At 36.0% G+C, this 17808-nt stretch overlaps 1 protein-coding gene across 1 annotated transcript in view; it reads left to right on the top strand.

Annotated features, from left to right (window-relative positions):
• Positions 1-17175, top strand: part of Emc2 (ER membrane protein complex subunit 2) — a 33114-nt gene extending 15939 nt beyond the window's left edge. Inside the window, exons 6-11 of the mRNA XM_051159541.1 lie at positions 4759-4844; positions 4983-5042; positions 7419-7500; positions 8284-8394; positions 11003-11107; positions 16809-17175. Coding sequence (XP_051015498.1) covers positions 4759-4844; positions 4983-5042; positions 7419-7500; positions 8284-8394; positions 11003-11107; positions 16809-16895 — 531 coding nt within the window. The 3' untranslated portion in view covers positions 16896-17175. The remainder of the gene's footprint in view (positions 1-4758; positions 4845-4982; positions 5043-7418; positions 7501-8283; positions 8395-11002; positions 11108-16808) is intronic.
• Positions 17176-17808: the final 633 nt, after the last annotated feature.

Below are 17808 nucleotides of genomic sequence, written 5' to 3' on the forward strand. Positions count from 1 at the left end.
GCAGTTTATTCTTTTATAAGCACTAAATAGTTGTATTTTTTAATAGAGTAGTTTCAATTGTTGCACATAGTTTCAGAACTATTTCTATATTTTATAATGTATCCAGATTGTTAAATCAGAATATTGATTTAGATTAAGGGATAAATTATTAGAATTAGTGCAGGCTGAAATTCTAATCTTTTGTTAAAAGTTCATTTTTAATTTTTACGTGAAAATCAGTCTCTCTCCCTTCCCTCCCCCCCCATGTTTGTGTGTATGTGTGTGTGTGTGTGTGTGTGTGTGTGTGTGTGTGTGTACACTTAAGTGCAGGAATCTGCAGAAGCCTACATGTGACTGTGAGCCCCCAGATATGGATGCTGGAAACTTAACTCAAGTCCTCTTGAAAAGCAGCTATTACACTTAAGTACTGAGCCCTCATTCCAGCCCCTAAAATTCTAACCTTTGTGAAGACAAAAACTGAGGTGCTGGAATTGACTGAAAGAAAGTCTTACTTATTTGATGTGTTTTGGCTTTGCTAATTCTGATGTAAGGAGTGTATATGTAGAAGAATAGTTTATGTTATATTTTCTGCTCTGTCACCAACTTAGAGTAAAGCCACAACTTTCTGCCAGACAGAGGTGTGATAAGTGAACTCAGATGACAGGAGGATGGGTAATAGAGTTGCCAAGGCCAAGGATGACGAAATGTAGTGTTTTAGAATATTTACTGTGAGTCCTCATGGAGCTGATCACGTGTGTCATCTGATTATTGTTACTGTTATCCCACAATTTTGTCGCACGTAACTATACTTATGAGAGAACCAGATCATGGAGAAGAAACCTAGCCAGTGTCATCGTGCAGTTAGCGAGTCACAGACTCTGGGAGTTGGATCAAATAAGCCGTGGCCGTGAATAGAGTTGAGATTCCATTTTATCCTCTGTACAAAATTTCATTCTGAAGACGTTGTTCAGCTAGACTGTAGTTGCTTCTCCAGAGTGCACAGGAAGGTAAACCACTGCTTCTGTTCCTCTGTGTCCCTGAACATAGTTTGTAGTGAATTTTCTACTAGTGACGTCATGATAGAAAAAATAAAACTTTTTTTTTTCACCTACATTTTTATATGTTCTGAGTAACCGTCAAAGGGCAAGAGAAACCTTTTTTGAACCATATCCTGGTTGCTTGGTAGTTATTCAAAACCACGGCATCTTTGTGGCTCTCTGAAGATATATTGCTTGACTCTAAGTGAGAGTTTGTGAACTGTAATTGGACAGCTGAGTGGTAAGTATCCAGAGAAGAAGAAACTGCAGGAAAGCAGCGGGCGAGTGCACAGGAGCCTGCAGCCTCGCTGCTGTGTAAGCTGAGACTTGCCTTTGTTTATATAAAGTGAAGAGACTTAATTATCACTGCCCATTTTTCAGGTTCTTTCCCATTGTAAAATGTGTAAGGCAGCTGCTTTCTGTCTTCCCTGCGTATCTGCAGGCTCTCAGTGTCCAGCCCTGGTCAGTGTGAATGAGCACCCTGACCTGTGTGCTTCAGTTACTGTCTTTAGTACAATTGGCTGAATATTTTCCATATGATACAATGTATACTCTCTACTTAAAACTTAAAGCAAATGACAGGGTTTCAAGACCTGAATAGCTTTCCCTTGATGATTCCATACCAAAAAAGGAGGATGTTTTGAAGTTTTCTTTTTTTAGTAATAGAAATTTAAATCCAGATATTCAAATCACTCAAGTTATATAACACATCTTAAGATTTCAATTGACTTTTGCCAAGATTTATCCAAATAAATAATTTACAAAAATTCAGAGTATTGTTATATGTTACTGGATTAAAAAAAAAAAAGGTAGGAGCAAGAAATGCAAAATGACAGTTGATGGACATTTTAGATTAATATTTAGTCTGCTTGAGTACTTATCTACTGACCGCCCTAAACCTTCCTTTCGGTTCTCTGCCTGGCAGTGGTTCATTTCCTCGCTGACATCACTAATCAGTGCAAAGCTGGGTGCTTCCTGGAGCCCTGCAGCCGTGCATCCTTCTTCTGTGCTCTCCTGTGCAGGACTGCACCTCATGCGCTCTACCACGTTTGGTCTTCCCGGAAACTTGAACTCAAGCATTCCTTTGGTCTCACTCTGGTTTTTCCATTTATACTCAGCAGCCTTAAAAATCTCTCTAAAGATAGGCAGGAGAATAAATGTAGCACCCGCCTGCCTGTTCTGCTCCTCAGGGATCAGGGCTTTATCACCTGACCCCTTCTGCTCTTCAAACATACTTAGTCAATGTAGTTAGTCAGCCCAGGTCTTTAGTTGTTTTTAGGCAGGAAAGTACATTTTGTAGTGTCTATTCATTCCATTTTGATCAGAAATGAAGCACCAACTTAGTACTTACCCATGGGATGGTTTCGAGGAAGGAAAAGGTGTGTGTGTGTGTGTGTGTGTGTGTGTGTGTGTGTGTGTGTGTGTGTGTGTGTGTGTGTGTGTGATGTATAATGTAATATAATCCCAATAACAATAATTTAACTGAGAAAACAAGTTACAGCATCGTTAGGTGTTTTCATTATACTTTTCATGAACCCATTCACACAATCCCTTTACTATAATCTAGGTGTATCACATGCTATTCTAATTTGTTCTTTGATTATCTAATTTGTAGTTTGACTCTAGTATTTTCAACAACTTTTCAGTGTATTTGTGTAATGGTATCATACTTTCTTTGTACTGATCCTGGAAGGATTTTGGGTCAAGGTGTAAATGAGCAAAGCAAATCTATGCCAGAGGCTGTGGTAAGGCTTAGAAGTTTCTCATAGACAGAGGCTCAGGGACAGTGTCAGTCGCCCCCTGTGCACGCATACTCTGCTAGTCGCTTTGTGCTGGCAGCTGGGGGAAAGGGGAGGGAGCACGGTTCGAAACAGGTTAGAAAGTTGATAAGTCACAGGTGAGAATCAGCCTGTCTTTTTAATTTCAAAATCTAGACTTTTTGCTCTGCATATGGAAGGAATAGTGTTGTGAAAAAATAGGCTGGATTTTATTTCCAATTTGACTGTGTTTCAAATAATGCTGGATATCTTATTTAAGGTTTCTTACCCAGTCTTGATAGTATAATCTTATAATGGAGGACTTGGGAGGATGAGATAGGATGATGAAGTCAGTGCTAGCCTGAGCTAGAGAACGAGACTCTTGTCTCTAAAAAAAAGAAAAACATAGAGATAGGGGGGTGTGATGAGGGCGCAGAGCTAAGAGACAGAATGAGTTGGCTTATGCCTCCTTTTCAGTCCTTGAGATAAGGTTCCCACTGTGTGGTAGTCTTCCAATGGCCTTAGGGCTTGACTACTTTCAAAACGTTAACTTGTGAATTCTTAAGATTTTCTAAATTTTATATTTATTTTCATGTTTTACATAATACTCCACTTTAAAAAAAAAAAGCTGAACAATTGAATGTACCTACTATGTGGTTTTGTGTGCTTGGCCTTTACCATGAGCTGAATAGTCAAGGTCTTCTTAAAATATATATATTTAAATATGTAATTACTAAAGATTGTTAGCTTAGCAGCATTATATTCTAATTTTTCATTTTCAGAGCCAAACCAATGAGCTCCAATCCCAGCTCTGTTAAAGAGGTTTCATTCATTTTCCCTTTTCTGCTTGTTTCTTGTGGAGAATATATTCCATAAGGCAATAAATCATGTTCATAATAAATAGAATCCACTTGGCCCTAGTCATATTTTATTTTGTTTGTCCTGTATTTGAATTTGACAGAGTTAGAGGCAGTGCACATGTGGTCCTGTTCATGGTGTTGTCTGTTCCTGGCAGCTTACTGTGCTCTTGACCTCGAGTCATATAATGATGCTCTTTCTTCCACCTTAGCTTATTTGTTTCTGCCAGGGTGCAGTGTCCCACCGTGGCTCCCTGGTGTGCTTTGCTTTGGCTGTCATCTGTATCTAGAATCCTCTCTGCTGCTAAAACTCATCCATCATGTAACAGTTTATTGGGATACCTTCTCATGACATCTGAGATATCTCTGTCATTGCTCTTACTACATTAAAAATGTACTAAATGTATATGTCTTATGAGATTTCTGATAAAAATTATTTATTTCGTTTTTATCTTTATCATTTCATTGTCTGGCACAGTCTCTGGCAAACAACAGTTATCTAATAGTTATTTGAAGAATGCATAAATTATAACATTATTTTCAACATTTATCATTTTATTACTTTATAAGTTTTAAATCATTTTATTATAAAATATTTTTATCAACATCTGTTTTATTTTTTCAAAGGTTCATAACTTTTGAGAGAGCTTAACTTTGAGAGCATAACTTGAGAGAGAGCTTTTCTCTCAAAATTTTGAAAAAGTTGTCAGAAGCCAGATTTGTGTAATGACATTCAAGTGTCAGTTGTGTGATTTTCTTTTCCCTCTAATCTCCACTGCCTCTTAAGATACCAATCCTAGAAATGAGGCAGAGTAAAGAACATTAGGTTGGGTGGAGATTAAGATTCCCTGCTGGCTTGTAATTACAGGACTCTGGATGGTTATTATTTAGATGAAATGATGCATACATTTTTGCATGCATGAAAAGTAAAGCATGTGTGATTGCTGGAGGAATGTCTGAGTTCCCCAGTGGGATGTCATGGAGTATGTTTATAAACTCTCACTAAAGCAGTTCTTCGACAATGGAACTTCATTGGCATTGAGATAATAATTTGCACAGTCAAATTACTTTCTTTACAAAACCCAGGGAATCGTGAGGACCTAATCCTTTATTAATGTCAACCCACAGGCTGCCAGAAAGCGTAAGATTGCCATTCGAAAAGCCCAGGGGAGAAATGTGGAGGCCATTCGAGAGCTCAATGAGTATCTGGAACAGTGAGTGTTTTACAAGAGGATTGTGTTTTGTTATTCTGATAAATCTTTTTTAATTAAAATGGAATTTGCATTTGATTTTCTAGTGTATTCATTTATAGAACACTTACACACACTCTTTTTCCTTTTGCCTCCTGTCAGGTTTGTTGGAGACCAAGAAGCCTGGCATGAACTTGCAGAACTTTATATCAATGAACATGAGTAAGAATGAAATTATAAAGTTTAGTAGACTTGTTTTCAGAAGATTGAAAAGAAGTCAGTTCCTTGTTTTAGGTGAAAAACTAAGTGAGCAAATAAATGAAAAATAATAAAATTGCTAGTTATAATATGTGAATAGTTTTTAACTGCATCATCTGGTCTTACTAACTTATTTTTGTTCAGGAAATAAGTTTTTCTTTCAAATAGAAATGGGGTCCTTTAAAATCCGAATGACCTTTTGCAAAGCTATTACTTTTGGGGAATCAAAATTGTGAATTTTTGAGTTCAAATTGTTCTCATACACAAAGAGTATTATGCTCCCTGCTGTTTAAAAATGCAGTCAATTGTATGCATTTATTAGCCTGGGCACTAAGAGAATCAATTCTTCCAGAGCAGGAGTGTTCTGTTGCCTGGGTTAAAGACGAAGTGTAATCAAGAATGTTGGATGCTGTAGGAACTTGGTTATTGGATATTTAATGTTTTTGTTAGCTTTTTTTATTGCTGTAGTGACAAGAGGAAATCCCAGTGTGAAAGGATTAGTGCAGAGTCCTAGTGGAGGTTTGCAGATAACACAGCATTAGCACCAGCCTCCCTATAGCTCTTTTCCCTCTTAGCTCTAAGTCTGAAGTATACCAATCACATTATATCTTCCCTTCTTTTTGAAATACAAACTTAGATTCCCATGCATGTGTTTTGTTGGTGTGGATAGTTAATGTTGTTCTGATACCATATACAGGTGACACCAGAAATAAGATAGAATGAAGAAGTTTATATGTTGCCTTTGCCCAAGTCTATATATTTAAAGTCTATACAAAGGACTGTGGGAATCCTGTACATGAAAGTGGTATCTAGAATAAAAGCTGGCACACAATGAAATGCATAGTACATTCGAGAGCCATTCTTCCATTCTGTCAGATTCTGCCAGACTTTCTTCTTAGAGTGAGGAATTTGTTTACTGAATTATGTTCAGAATAAGTGTGTATAGGCTTATTCGTGTTTAGGATCCTCTCAGACATGTGAGACCACATATAATTCAATAGAACACTAGATTTTCAGCAGACCTTACAATGACTTTTAGGTTAGATTTTTTTTTAAACAAAGGGCAATCATTTACAATTTCTTTGTACTTTTTGAATACTTCTGTAACTAAAAAAAGCATTTAAAAATTTTCATATTATCAAGGAAATCTTTTTTGTTAAAAGTAAAGAAATACCTAATGCAGAAAACTTAGAAACTTCAATAAAACATAAAGCCATGACAAATTTCCTTATGTCTATCCTCCTAACTTCAGTGTTCCCTGCCTTGTTTTGTTTTATGCTGCATCAGCTCCAGAGTTCAGTCGAACCCATTTAAGTGTTTGACCACAAACCCATTTCAGTCTTCTAAGGACAATTTATCTTAACCTTAATTTGAATTTTTGATGGCATCTTAGATAAAGGAACACTTTTAGCTATTGAATAAGATAAAGACTGCTTTCTCCTTATCTTTTAGATAAATAGATGTTTTAGGTTTTGTTTTACATTTGCATTTAGTCATTTATTTAGCTACTTATTGAGTGGATACCTTACAAGAACAAATGCTAAATTTTAGGTGTAAAAATAAGTGTTGAAAAGCTTGGTTGGATGGGAATATATATGTAAGACCATCCAGAAATCTAAAATACAATTTTTGGGAATTTTCAGGATGAAGCTGATTCTTTTGTGTGTTTGTTAAACTGCTATACCCACTGGCAATTTCATTCCTAAGCTGCCATAGTTTTTGTTGTGTGTGGAGCTGTGTAAGACAAGACAGGTAGGCGCTCTACAGTGGTGCAGCGTGCCTGAGAGCTGACCCCTCCGGGCTCCGGCTCTCTGCTAGGGAATCATAACATTAACTTTTGGTAAGATAAAATGGGTTAGTACACATAAATATCTTGAGTCCTGCAGAATGCATAATGAGCACTTACAAAAATCATATATTATTCTATATGAAGGTGTGAATTTAGACTGTATATATTTCAAGAAAGATACCAAGTGTTAATAGTCGCATGCTGATAACAAATACTAAAAATAACCTTCCTTACCTTGGTCTCTTGAGTACTCACTGCCTCCCTGGGTAAATGTGGCAATATCTAAGTATTTAGGATTCTCCGTAAGTGGAGAAGTGGAGAGGATGAGCACATAGCTCTAAGGATTACGTTGGGACTTAAACATAGATCTGCCTATTCATTTCAATAAAAGTTTTGATGTTATTCGTATTTTGATTCAGTAAATGCTTTAATTCTGTTTAAATAGTTTTAAAAATAAAATATCTAATGTCACTAAGGGTTTAAAATTATTTTAAGGTGTGTTTACAAAAAGTTGTGACTTAAAATCAGTATGACGCATCAATATTTTGCAGCTACGCAAAAGCAGCCTTCTGCTTAGAGGAACTAATGATGACGAATCCACATAACCACTTATACTGCCAGCAGTACGCCGAGGTAAGTGTTTGCAGCAGCAGCACGGCGCAAGTTGACTTCGCTGCTTTTGCCTCTCATTATGTTACCAAGTCTGTTTTCACATTACACAAGCTATTTAATGAGTGGTGAGGGAATTCAAGCTAAAAACTTGACATATTGAATTTAAATACTAACTTTTCAATGAAAAGTCCTAGGTAAACTAAAATTCTGTGTGGTTTAGTACACTATTTATGTTGTATTCTTTCCTAATTGTGAATCATTTACATCACAGTTATCAATATTTGATTGCTCCTGAGACATTTATAAATTTGCTTGCTTTTGAATATGTATTCTAGGAAACTTATGAGATGTAGGAAGTATATGTTTAATTTGCACACTCTTAGGAATCGCAGGATAACTGAATGCTGTAAGATTACAAATACCTCATTATAAAAGAATGTAAAAAGACAATTGCTCGCATTGCTAAAGTGCACATGTAAAACAGGGAACTTGTGTTCAAAGTGTCGGTTTATATACAAGAAATAGAACATAGAGGCTATTGGAGTGTAAACTGTGCTATACTTGGTAGTGTTACGACATTTTGGTCATAACTCAGTGATTTGATGATCACGGAAGAGAACAGTTCAGCAAGAGCGAGAGTGTGTCTTACGTTTTGGATTAGCTGCCTTAAGGTGACTTCGTTTTGCATGTTGCATTCGTTTAAAGAATATCTGTTCTCATTACATAGTGCCTATGTAAGATGAAGCATGCTACATTTCAAAGTAGTCAAATAAACAGATTTCAGCAATCTGCAACTTTTAACAGGTCAAATACACCCAAGGTGGACTTGAAAACCTCGAGCTTTCAAGAAAGTATTTTGCACAGGCACTAAAACTCAACAACAGAAACATGAGAGCTCTGTTTGGGCTTTATATGGTGAGTTGATGTGCGTGTTCAACGTTACTTTACAGAGTCTGTCATTCAAAATGCACTTAACTGACCTTCCAGTCTGTCCCTGCTTGCCTTGTATTCTCTTGATGAGTAGGTAGTTATGACAAGAAGGTGTAACATGCTTTAATTGTGAATTTTAGTTCATCCTTTCCCATTGACACCTTGCTTGAGATGTATTTGGCATATCTGAAATGAGCAGTGTTAGACACCAAGTATAATATGTATTGTTGATTTGTTTTGATATTCTTGGGTTTGTGCCCCATGTCTTTTTTCATATAGAGCATTTTAAGCTATGTCAACAAAAAATATTAGAAAATAAATCTCTAGTATGTCAAAATGTAATCATTTTTAAAGGTGTGAAAAACAGTTTGAAAATTATTTGTGAGATTATATAGTTATCACTTATGCATGCCCCACAAAGAGCTTAGAGAATCAATTAACAAGAGCTATGAGAAGCAGGAAGATTTGTAGAGCTTTAGAATAGTTTTGAAATAAGCATCTGTTTGCATCAGAAAGGCTAGGGAAACAAACTTTAACAGGTCCCTTAGTTCTTTGAAATTGTTATTTACTTTAATTCCCTTGTTTTTGAATATTTATTATTTGAGAATTTCAATATGTGTATGTTTTGATAAAATTCACCTTATATTTCCTCCCAACTCATTCCATATCCTCCCCATCACTTTTCCCTCTCAAATTCATATACTCTTAAAAAAAATTTTACTGAGTCTATTTACTGTTGTCAATATTTTACTAGTCTTCTGTTTGTTTTTATTTTTTGAGACAGGGTTTCTCTGTGTACTGTACTGGACTTGCTTTGTAGATCAGGCTGGCCTCGAACTCACAGAGATCTGCCTGCCTCTGCCTCCCGAGTGCTGGGATTAAAGGTGTGCACCACCACGTCTACCTTACTAGTCTTTTTTAGTGGACTCTTGGATGAATGTCTTCTTCTTGAAGCCAGTGAAAGAGAACTGATTAAAAATACAGGCATAAGAAGAAGAAACAAACAAATAATTTTTTTTAGGAAAGAAAGTATTCTTTAAAAAATGTGAAGAAAGTTTTCTTTGATTCTACTATAAACAATTTCAGTGGCTTGGAGATGCACCATTGTTAGCAGGAGCTAATAAATCAAACCGTCTTTAAAGCTCCGTGACAGATACTACTAACAATTGCTGGCTTATATGGAACTCCTTCTATGCTGGACATTGCTCTGAGTTCTACTTCTCATTTTAAATCAGTAGGTATTCACATCAAGAATGTAAACCCTCTATTTGTTTGTTACCTGAAATTCACAAATGGTGCAACTAAGACACAACCATAATTAATTTACTCAAAAATGAACATCAGCCCTCTTGGTTAGCTGGATTCCAGTCCCAGAATTTGATTATTCAGTCTTTCAGCCACTACATTTGCTGAAGTTCATACTCAAAATGTCATAATAATTCACATTTGCTACAGGATGACCCACTGCCTGAGAGGAGAGAGCAGAGACTGAAGGAGAGCAGGGGTAAAGCAAGCCTTAGTTTTTCTTAAGTCTCATAGGCAGGTTCTATTTGGGCCCAGGGGTCCCGCTCAAACTAAGGCACCAGCCAAGGACAATACAGGCGGTAAACTTTAAACCCCTACCCAGATCTAGCCAATGGTCAGAACAGTCTCCACACTTGAGTGGAGAGTGGGATATGACTTTCTCATGTACTCTGGTGCCTCACATTTGACCATGTCCCCTGGAGGGGGAGACCTGGTGGCACTCAGAGGAAGGACAGCAGGTTACCAAGAAGAGACTTGATACCCTATGAGCATATACAGGGGGAGGTAATCCCCCTCAGGAACAGTCATAGGGGAGGGGAATAAGGGGAAAATGGGGGGGAGGGAAGAATGGGAGGACACAAGAGATGGGATAACCATTGAGATGTAACAAGAATAAATTAATAATAAAAAATTAAAAAAAAAAAAAAAAAAAAAAAACAGCTTTGTAGTAAGACCAAAGTTCAGCCGCTCCCTTCCCTGACCTAGGAACACACATTTTACAATCGGCCTCTTGTTTACGGGTTGTTTTTTTATAGCAATTGGACTAAGAATCTCTTATTAAACTACACTGCTTTTAAAGGTAGATCAAATTGCAGTGGTAATTGAGTTCTGTAGAATATAATTTGGAAGGTCTTGGTATAGCATAAAGACCAGTTGGTTAGAGGTAAACATCTTCTTTGATTCAGAGACTTCCATTAACTTGTTTTGTTCGAGTTTGATGAGTTCTATTGGGCTGAATATTTTCATCTATTAATATAGGAAGTTGTGCTAAAGTGTTTTTGAGATCTCTCTGTTAATGTTTGATAATTCCAACATTGGAGATTATTAAATATGTTTCAATAGCAAGAAACAACAATAACCTAAGTAAAATACTTGTGGTTTATAAATTATGTGATAGAGATTTTAGCTTTAAAAGCTGATATACATACATAATTAAGTAATTTTAGATATTTTTTGCTTCAATATTTTAAAACTTGTTATCAAGTCCCTAGAGTATGACTTTTACATGTTTTTATTATCTTAAATAGAAGAGAGAGTTTTGTTTTTGATGTTTCTTTTTTGTTTTTAGTCTGCAAGTCATATCGCTTCTAATCCAAAAGCAAGTGCAAAAATGAAAAAAGACAACATCAAATATGCTAGTTGGGCTGCTAATCAAATAAACAGAGCTTATCAGGTGAGTATTGACAATTTTCTCATGTAGATTACTTGATATATTTCTTTGTCACTTGGGTCTCTGCAAACTATAAAGCCAAATGTTTGTTATTAAAAGTTGTTTTTCTGATGCCTTGGCCCTTTAACAAATGTTTCCTTTATGACCTTTCCCTGACAAAGCAGTCTATTAGCTTAATGATATAATTAACCTTTAATTTATAAATCTCATCTGTTAACTATGAAGGAATTTTAAATGCTAGAAGTTAAACTAGAGGATGCAGCTTGGAAGCAATTTGGATGTGAGAATGCATGTTGATGAAAGATATCTCAGCAAATAAAAAGAGGCTAAGGGAAGGCCTGATGGCGAACGAACCAGACCGCATACTAAGGCCTGTACTGTCTGTGTGTATATCAGAGTTTATATTGAACTTTGCTGCTTAGTTTCTTTTGGCTCCTTTCTAGGAGATTCTTCTCCCCTCCCTGCCCCCAAGGGAACTTTTTCATGGTAAATTTGTTCATGAGAAGAATACCCACTTGTATATTTTTGACAGCGTTTATATTTACAGGACAGTGTAGCAGTTTATCTGCTGTTTGGCTAACATTTACTTAGGTGTTTTAACCATATTTTCCCAATGGCTTTTGGATAGAATGTTGTCCAGAAACCTAAAACCATCCTGATGTTCCTAAGCGATTTACACTTTTGCTTGGTTGTACAAAGGACATTTTTCTTTATCTTTATATTTAATAATATGTGACATCTTTAGTCTGGTTTTGGATCAGTATTTCTAAATGCACAGAACAGTTGTTTATAGGATTTAGTTCTCTTATTTGAGAAAAGATACTCTTGGAATTACTATTTCCTTTTGCAAGACTGCAGTTATACATTGCTGTTTCTTTTCTTGCCTTATACTCGTTTTTGATCTTTTTTCTGTCAATCTGTAGGTATTAACCTAATAATTCACTATAGAGTTTGGTCCTGTTCTTTTTCTTGTTTTCCACGTTGGAATGAGGTCCTGGGCTGTTAGGAAGCGTATGTGGGTTGGGCATGGGAGATATGGTAGGGTGGCTTTCCTGTCTTCACCGTGCCTTCCTCCCTTGTTGCCAGGAACTCCTTTATACTGCTCTGTGTGTCTGGTCTTTGTCCCCATTAACCTGGCTTGCCTGCTCTGTAGGCCTGGACTTCTCAGGTGGAACTCTGAGCTGGACATGTTCTGCGATGTCTACCATTGCTTTTCCTCTGCTGTTAGTCCCTCCTTAGCCTCGGACCATTTTTTTCCTGTTTTTCAACATTTCTGTCCTATATAGTTTGATTTTGGATTTTAGTGGTTTTCTTCATGCTTTGACCCATTTCTGCTTTAGGAAACAGGTGGTGGCTGCATGTTTGAGGTCTTACATACTTGGTACATAAAGCTTTCAGATGAGCCTCTTTGGAAGTAAACTTTAGGCTATTTGTAGATTCTTCAGCTCAGGTCTATCTCTTTGGGGGATTAATGTTCATATTTTTTTTTGAATTAATATAAGGAATTATGTATTCTCTCCTTCTCTTGCTCCAACCTTGAGCTGGTTCTCTCTTGCAGTCCTGCTGCCATTGGCCACATGATCACATTGGAATGTTTAGAAACTTGCTTATGATCAGGTTTCTTGAAATATGTCATTTGAGGGCTGGTTTTTCCTTCTGTTCATTTGGTTTTCATGTTGCTTTAGCATTCTTTGGTTGGATAGGATTGGGGCCATTAAAAAAAATTCTGTGCCCCTAATTATATCATTGAAAATAACTTTTACTTATGTATATTATATATTACAGAAAATCTTAGTTCTTTTAGCATATTAAGACTCAAAATGCTCATAAATAGCTAGTCTGTGTTTCTTCAAATGGAGTTGGCATAGCCCAGATCTGTGGTGTGTGTATGTGTGTGTTTTAAAGAAAGCACCAGTATAACAACACGAACTAATAGTATGTACAATGTATGAGTATGTTAGATTTTATTAGAAACAACAAGCTACTGAGAAACTGATCTTTTGACATAGCATGAATACATTTTTAAAATCAGCTATTATTAAATTATTCCATATGTGGAAACCAGAACCGCAGTTATAAATAGGCATTCAGTAAACAATACACAGTCCATGTATTAGGAGAGTAAGAGCTAACATTAGTTCTGGTAGGTCCATCCAGTTTTCATTCTTGTGTCCTCTTCAGGAGTACTGGCTTAGTCCCTCCTAGGTTATGGAATCATGCCATATTCATTTTGCCTTTTTTATTTTTCTCAGTGCTAGGTTTGAGATTACATATGTCTGAAGTCTGTTCATTTATGTGCTAGAGTCTCTTATATAGTTGTTAAGGATAAGCCTACAGTTAACTTTCTGTAACTTTTTTGTCTATGTGTGTGTGTGTGTGTGTGTGTGTGCATCTGATGCGTTTTTACACTTGTTAACACTGATTTATAATCCATGTATGTTTATTAGAGAAGAATTTTCTAAGTTAATATTATTATTACTCCACATCTTCAGAGAACTGTCATCCTGCTAGCGGCTCTTCGCTGTGTGCTCAGTGTTAGCTCCTGTTTTTACGTTGCGTTTCTGTAATGTGCAGTGAGGTTGAACATCTTCATATATTTCTTATCTACTTAGATACTTTAATAAAGTCTGTCTTCTTATCTGTTAATATGAATTTTAATTTTTGATGTCCACTTTTGGATGTATGAACGGCACATTTTTATAACTGCTTATTTTCTCTTTCAAATGACTGAAAAAATCTGAAGTTCAGTGTGTTCAAGTGCATTAATCATTTTATATGTATATATTATATTGCGATGCATATGTTTTTCCTACTGTGTGAGAACCACTTCATTAATTGACATCATTTTGCTGTTTTAATCCATTGTTCATAGACCTAAACTCTGTTCTTGGTAACATTTGCGCTTTCTTCAATATTCGTTTTCTCCCTTCTTCCTCCGTCCTCCTTCCTTCCCTTTCCTTTTAGCTCAGTGTCTATATTTCCTCCATTTATTATGTTATTAGATCCACTTTGTTTTTATAAAGTTTTGTAAATTCTCACTGATCCATAGAAAGGGCTCTCAGAGAATTGCTTATATGCTTGAACCTCTGGGTTCGCCGTTGTAAATTCCATAGCAACCATAGTTGTTGTTTTGTTGTGTTTTGCTTTTCTTTTTGTGGAAGTAGGAGGGTCTGGATTTTTATATGCAGCCTGGGGAAAGCCAGGCTATGGCCTTGACTGTGTGACAGTCCTCCTGACTCAGCCTCCAAAGGGCTGGGTTACAGCTTACATCTCCATGTCCCTCAGTTTTTCACTCTTACTGGCTATCACACTGGTACATTTGAGAATGAAATTTTTTATTGTTGGTTGTTTTTGTGTTCTTTCTGGGGACTTTTGTTGTTACTGTTTTAAGATCGATAAGATAGGTATGAATAGTTTGCTCAAGCAAGTATCACTTGGATAAATAAGTATCTGTGAATGATATCAGAAGTGTAGCTTCCAGACTCCCATTTTTGTAACGACAAAAATCTTGTAGATCCATTTGAAAATCTAGGAACTTGTATCTAAGCATATAATCCATTGTAAAGCATAAAATAAATACTCTTTGGTGTTTTAAACATATTTATAAACTTTATAAAATGAGGTTTTATCATCAACTTTTCTTTGCATCCCTTTAAACAAAATGTGGCCACTACCTTCTCTTTAATTAGGTAATTGGTCTAGCATGTTGAGCAGAACAGTCATTGATTTAGTGCTCAGGAAAAGTTTATTGTAAACTTACTGACAATTTTCCAGATCAACACTCCTTTCTTACACTGTTAAATTTGCCTGTCAGTGATCTGTATGTTATTATGATTGTAGAAGTGAGTCTATAACTGTTCTTTGGAAATGGAAAACTAAATCCTACTTTGAAGGAAAATAAGAGTCTGTCCTAATCAGTTCAACTGGCATATAATTCTGGGATAGACAGAAATAATTGCATATCCCGCAGAATTTGAAATGATAGATTTATATTTTCAACTTTTTAAATGTGTTCTGACAGGTTTATCTCAAATTGCAGTGGTTGTTAGTAGTGGTGACACTAGGCTAGGTGTGTATTTTTATTAGCTAACTTTGAAAAATCATACTTTTACTTCTAAAAGTATATTTACATAAACATTTTAAAAATCCTGTATTTAAAAATATATTTTAAAGCTTTACAAAATTTTTATTTTTACTTTGCACTTGAGAAATTAGAATAATTACTAGTGTGTGGCATCCTATTTTATACCCTTGCTCCCAACCCATCAAAGGTTTTCCTCAAAATTAATCTGTAAATTATTTGATAAGAGCCATTGCTGCTTGCACTGAGTAAACAGAGGTAAAGGAAACCCTTTGTGTTCTTTGTAAATCCCACAAAGGTAAATTTATTAATTCTCTTTGTCAAGAGAAATAATTTTCAGAAAGGTTTAAATACGGTGTTATTGCCATCATTTGTAAACATGACTGTTATTTTAAACATTTTGATAACTTAGGCTGTGATGCCTTATGAAAGACAAGGTGCCTTGTGTTCCACTCTGTCTCTAAGATAATCTTGTGTTGTCTCCCATCAAATAGTCACTGAGCTGCAGCAATTAATGCTGTAGGAATTACCATGCTGAGTGTAGTCAGGTTGGAGGAGGGTACCAGTCATGAGGCCTGTGCTCCTGTTACCTGAGCTCTAATTTCATCTTCTGCACAGGTCATGAGTAATTTGCCAAATCAGTAATTACAGAAGAAAAGAAACACATAGTAAATCCAGTACTTATTAAGCACTTACTGTCAAAAGACAGTTGCTGGAAAATGTCTTAACTAGAAATACGAGATGCTGCTAATACCACATTTTAATCAATACATAGACCATGGGAAAGAAAGAACTACAGATAAAATAGATGGACCCCTACCCTCACAGGAACACTGACTTAACTGATAAGTCTGTTGTGTTAAACCAGACCTGATGCAAATGCTGGTGATTGTCAGCACAGTTAGAAAACTCATTTTGAAATCAGCATGGGGTATTCAGCACTGATTGCCCAGTGGTGAAGTGTATGAGTTTTGAATTTATATGCTACTAATTTGCGTTGTTATACACAAACCTGGGACTAGATGTACTATTTTTGTGCTTTCATTATAAAATCTAATCCCACGTAGTTTTATAAATTAAATTAGAACTTAATAGACAAGTTGTGAATCATCCAGCTAACCAACAAATCTGAAATGTTAAATATGGGACCTGTTATAAATAATGTCAATGTATGTACATTTTTACTTTTAAATGTTTAAAGCACTTTAATTTATATTGCACCTTGCTTGAAATTCCAAGCATGTGTTGGCAGACAAGTAAATATCAAGTATATTCCTCTATGTATCTGGTTAAACTTCATCTAAGTTATGCAGTACTTCATAAGTGTTTGGGAGTCTGTATTTAAGGTAGTTTTAAAGTCCAGCCTAAGCTTTTGTAAGTTATCATACTAATTAAAATCAGGTTAAACTGCCCAAGTATGTAGTGAAGTATTTGTACACTTCAATTACAGATGAAACCCTAAGACAAATGTCCACACAACTCAGTTTGCTCATATTGAAAAGCACATGTGATTTCACACAAATAATACAATAATAGTTTCACCATCAATATGAAGATGAGGTGTGGTGGTTAAACTTTTTGATGAAATTGAGCCTAATTGAACTGCTTTTTCTTTTTAATTAGTTTGCAGGTCGAAGTAAGAAGGAAACCAAATACTCTCTCAAGGCAGTTGAAGACATGTTGGAAACACTGCAGATCACTCAGTCTTAAGGCTTCAGAGCTCCTTGGCATTAGACTTCAGAACTGGACAGTTGAACTTCTTTGCCTGTGACGTATTTACTAAATGCCTACTGCTATTTGTATTCTAATTTTCTCTGGAGAGGGCAGTTATAAAGAATGTGTTAAAATAAACCTCAGCTTGCCTTGTCCTGCTAATAAGCAGGAAGATGGAGGTAGTCCGGGGAAGAAAGATTTAAGACCTATTGATTGTATATCAGTCCTCATTTCACCCCCCGCACTTTATTAAATAAACCGTGATTTATTAAACTCATATATAGAAATTCCAGTTTCTTTTGTTGTACCGTAACTAGTGTGTTGTAGCGCTCACTTGTCAGCGAGGAGCTCTCATTGGTGAGTAGAGATAGAAAAAATATATAGCTTGTGGAAACAAGTTACTTGGAGTGTTTCATAGTGTCATGATGGATTCTGTTCTACATTTCAGTGGGCTGTTTGGATTTTTATTCTTCCAACTTGTTCTAATAATAAGTCTTACTTAAATCATGTCATTCTTTAAAATTTGTGACAACTCTGTGAAATTTTTGTTTGATGCAGACATTTTTAATCCATAAAATTCTTTAAAGGTGATAGGGGATAAACATTTAGAATTAACCTTTTTAAATGTTGTGTTTATTAAAACTTCTAATTGTGAGTTATATAACATATATTTAGGATCACAAAAATGTCAGTGAAAGACATTGTTATCACTGGGATCTCTTTAGTTTTGGGGGGAAAGGAAAAATCTAAACTATCTCTAGAAATAAAATGATTGTGGTTCTCCTCTGCAGTCACCTCCTTACTGTGGGTCCTTGGCTTCGTCTTTGTGTAGTGCGTAGGCAGCACTCTGCCTCCAGCAGCATGTGCACAGCTCTGTGAGCTAGGGGCCTGTGAGTGGGGTGCTGTGGAA

This window comes from Acomys russatus, chromosome 17 (assembly GCF_903995435.1).
Source record: "Acomys russatus chromosome 17, mAcoRus1.1, whole genome shotgun sequence".
NCBI lineage: Eukaryota > Metazoa > Chordata > Mammalia > Rodentia > Muridae > Acomys > Acomys russatus.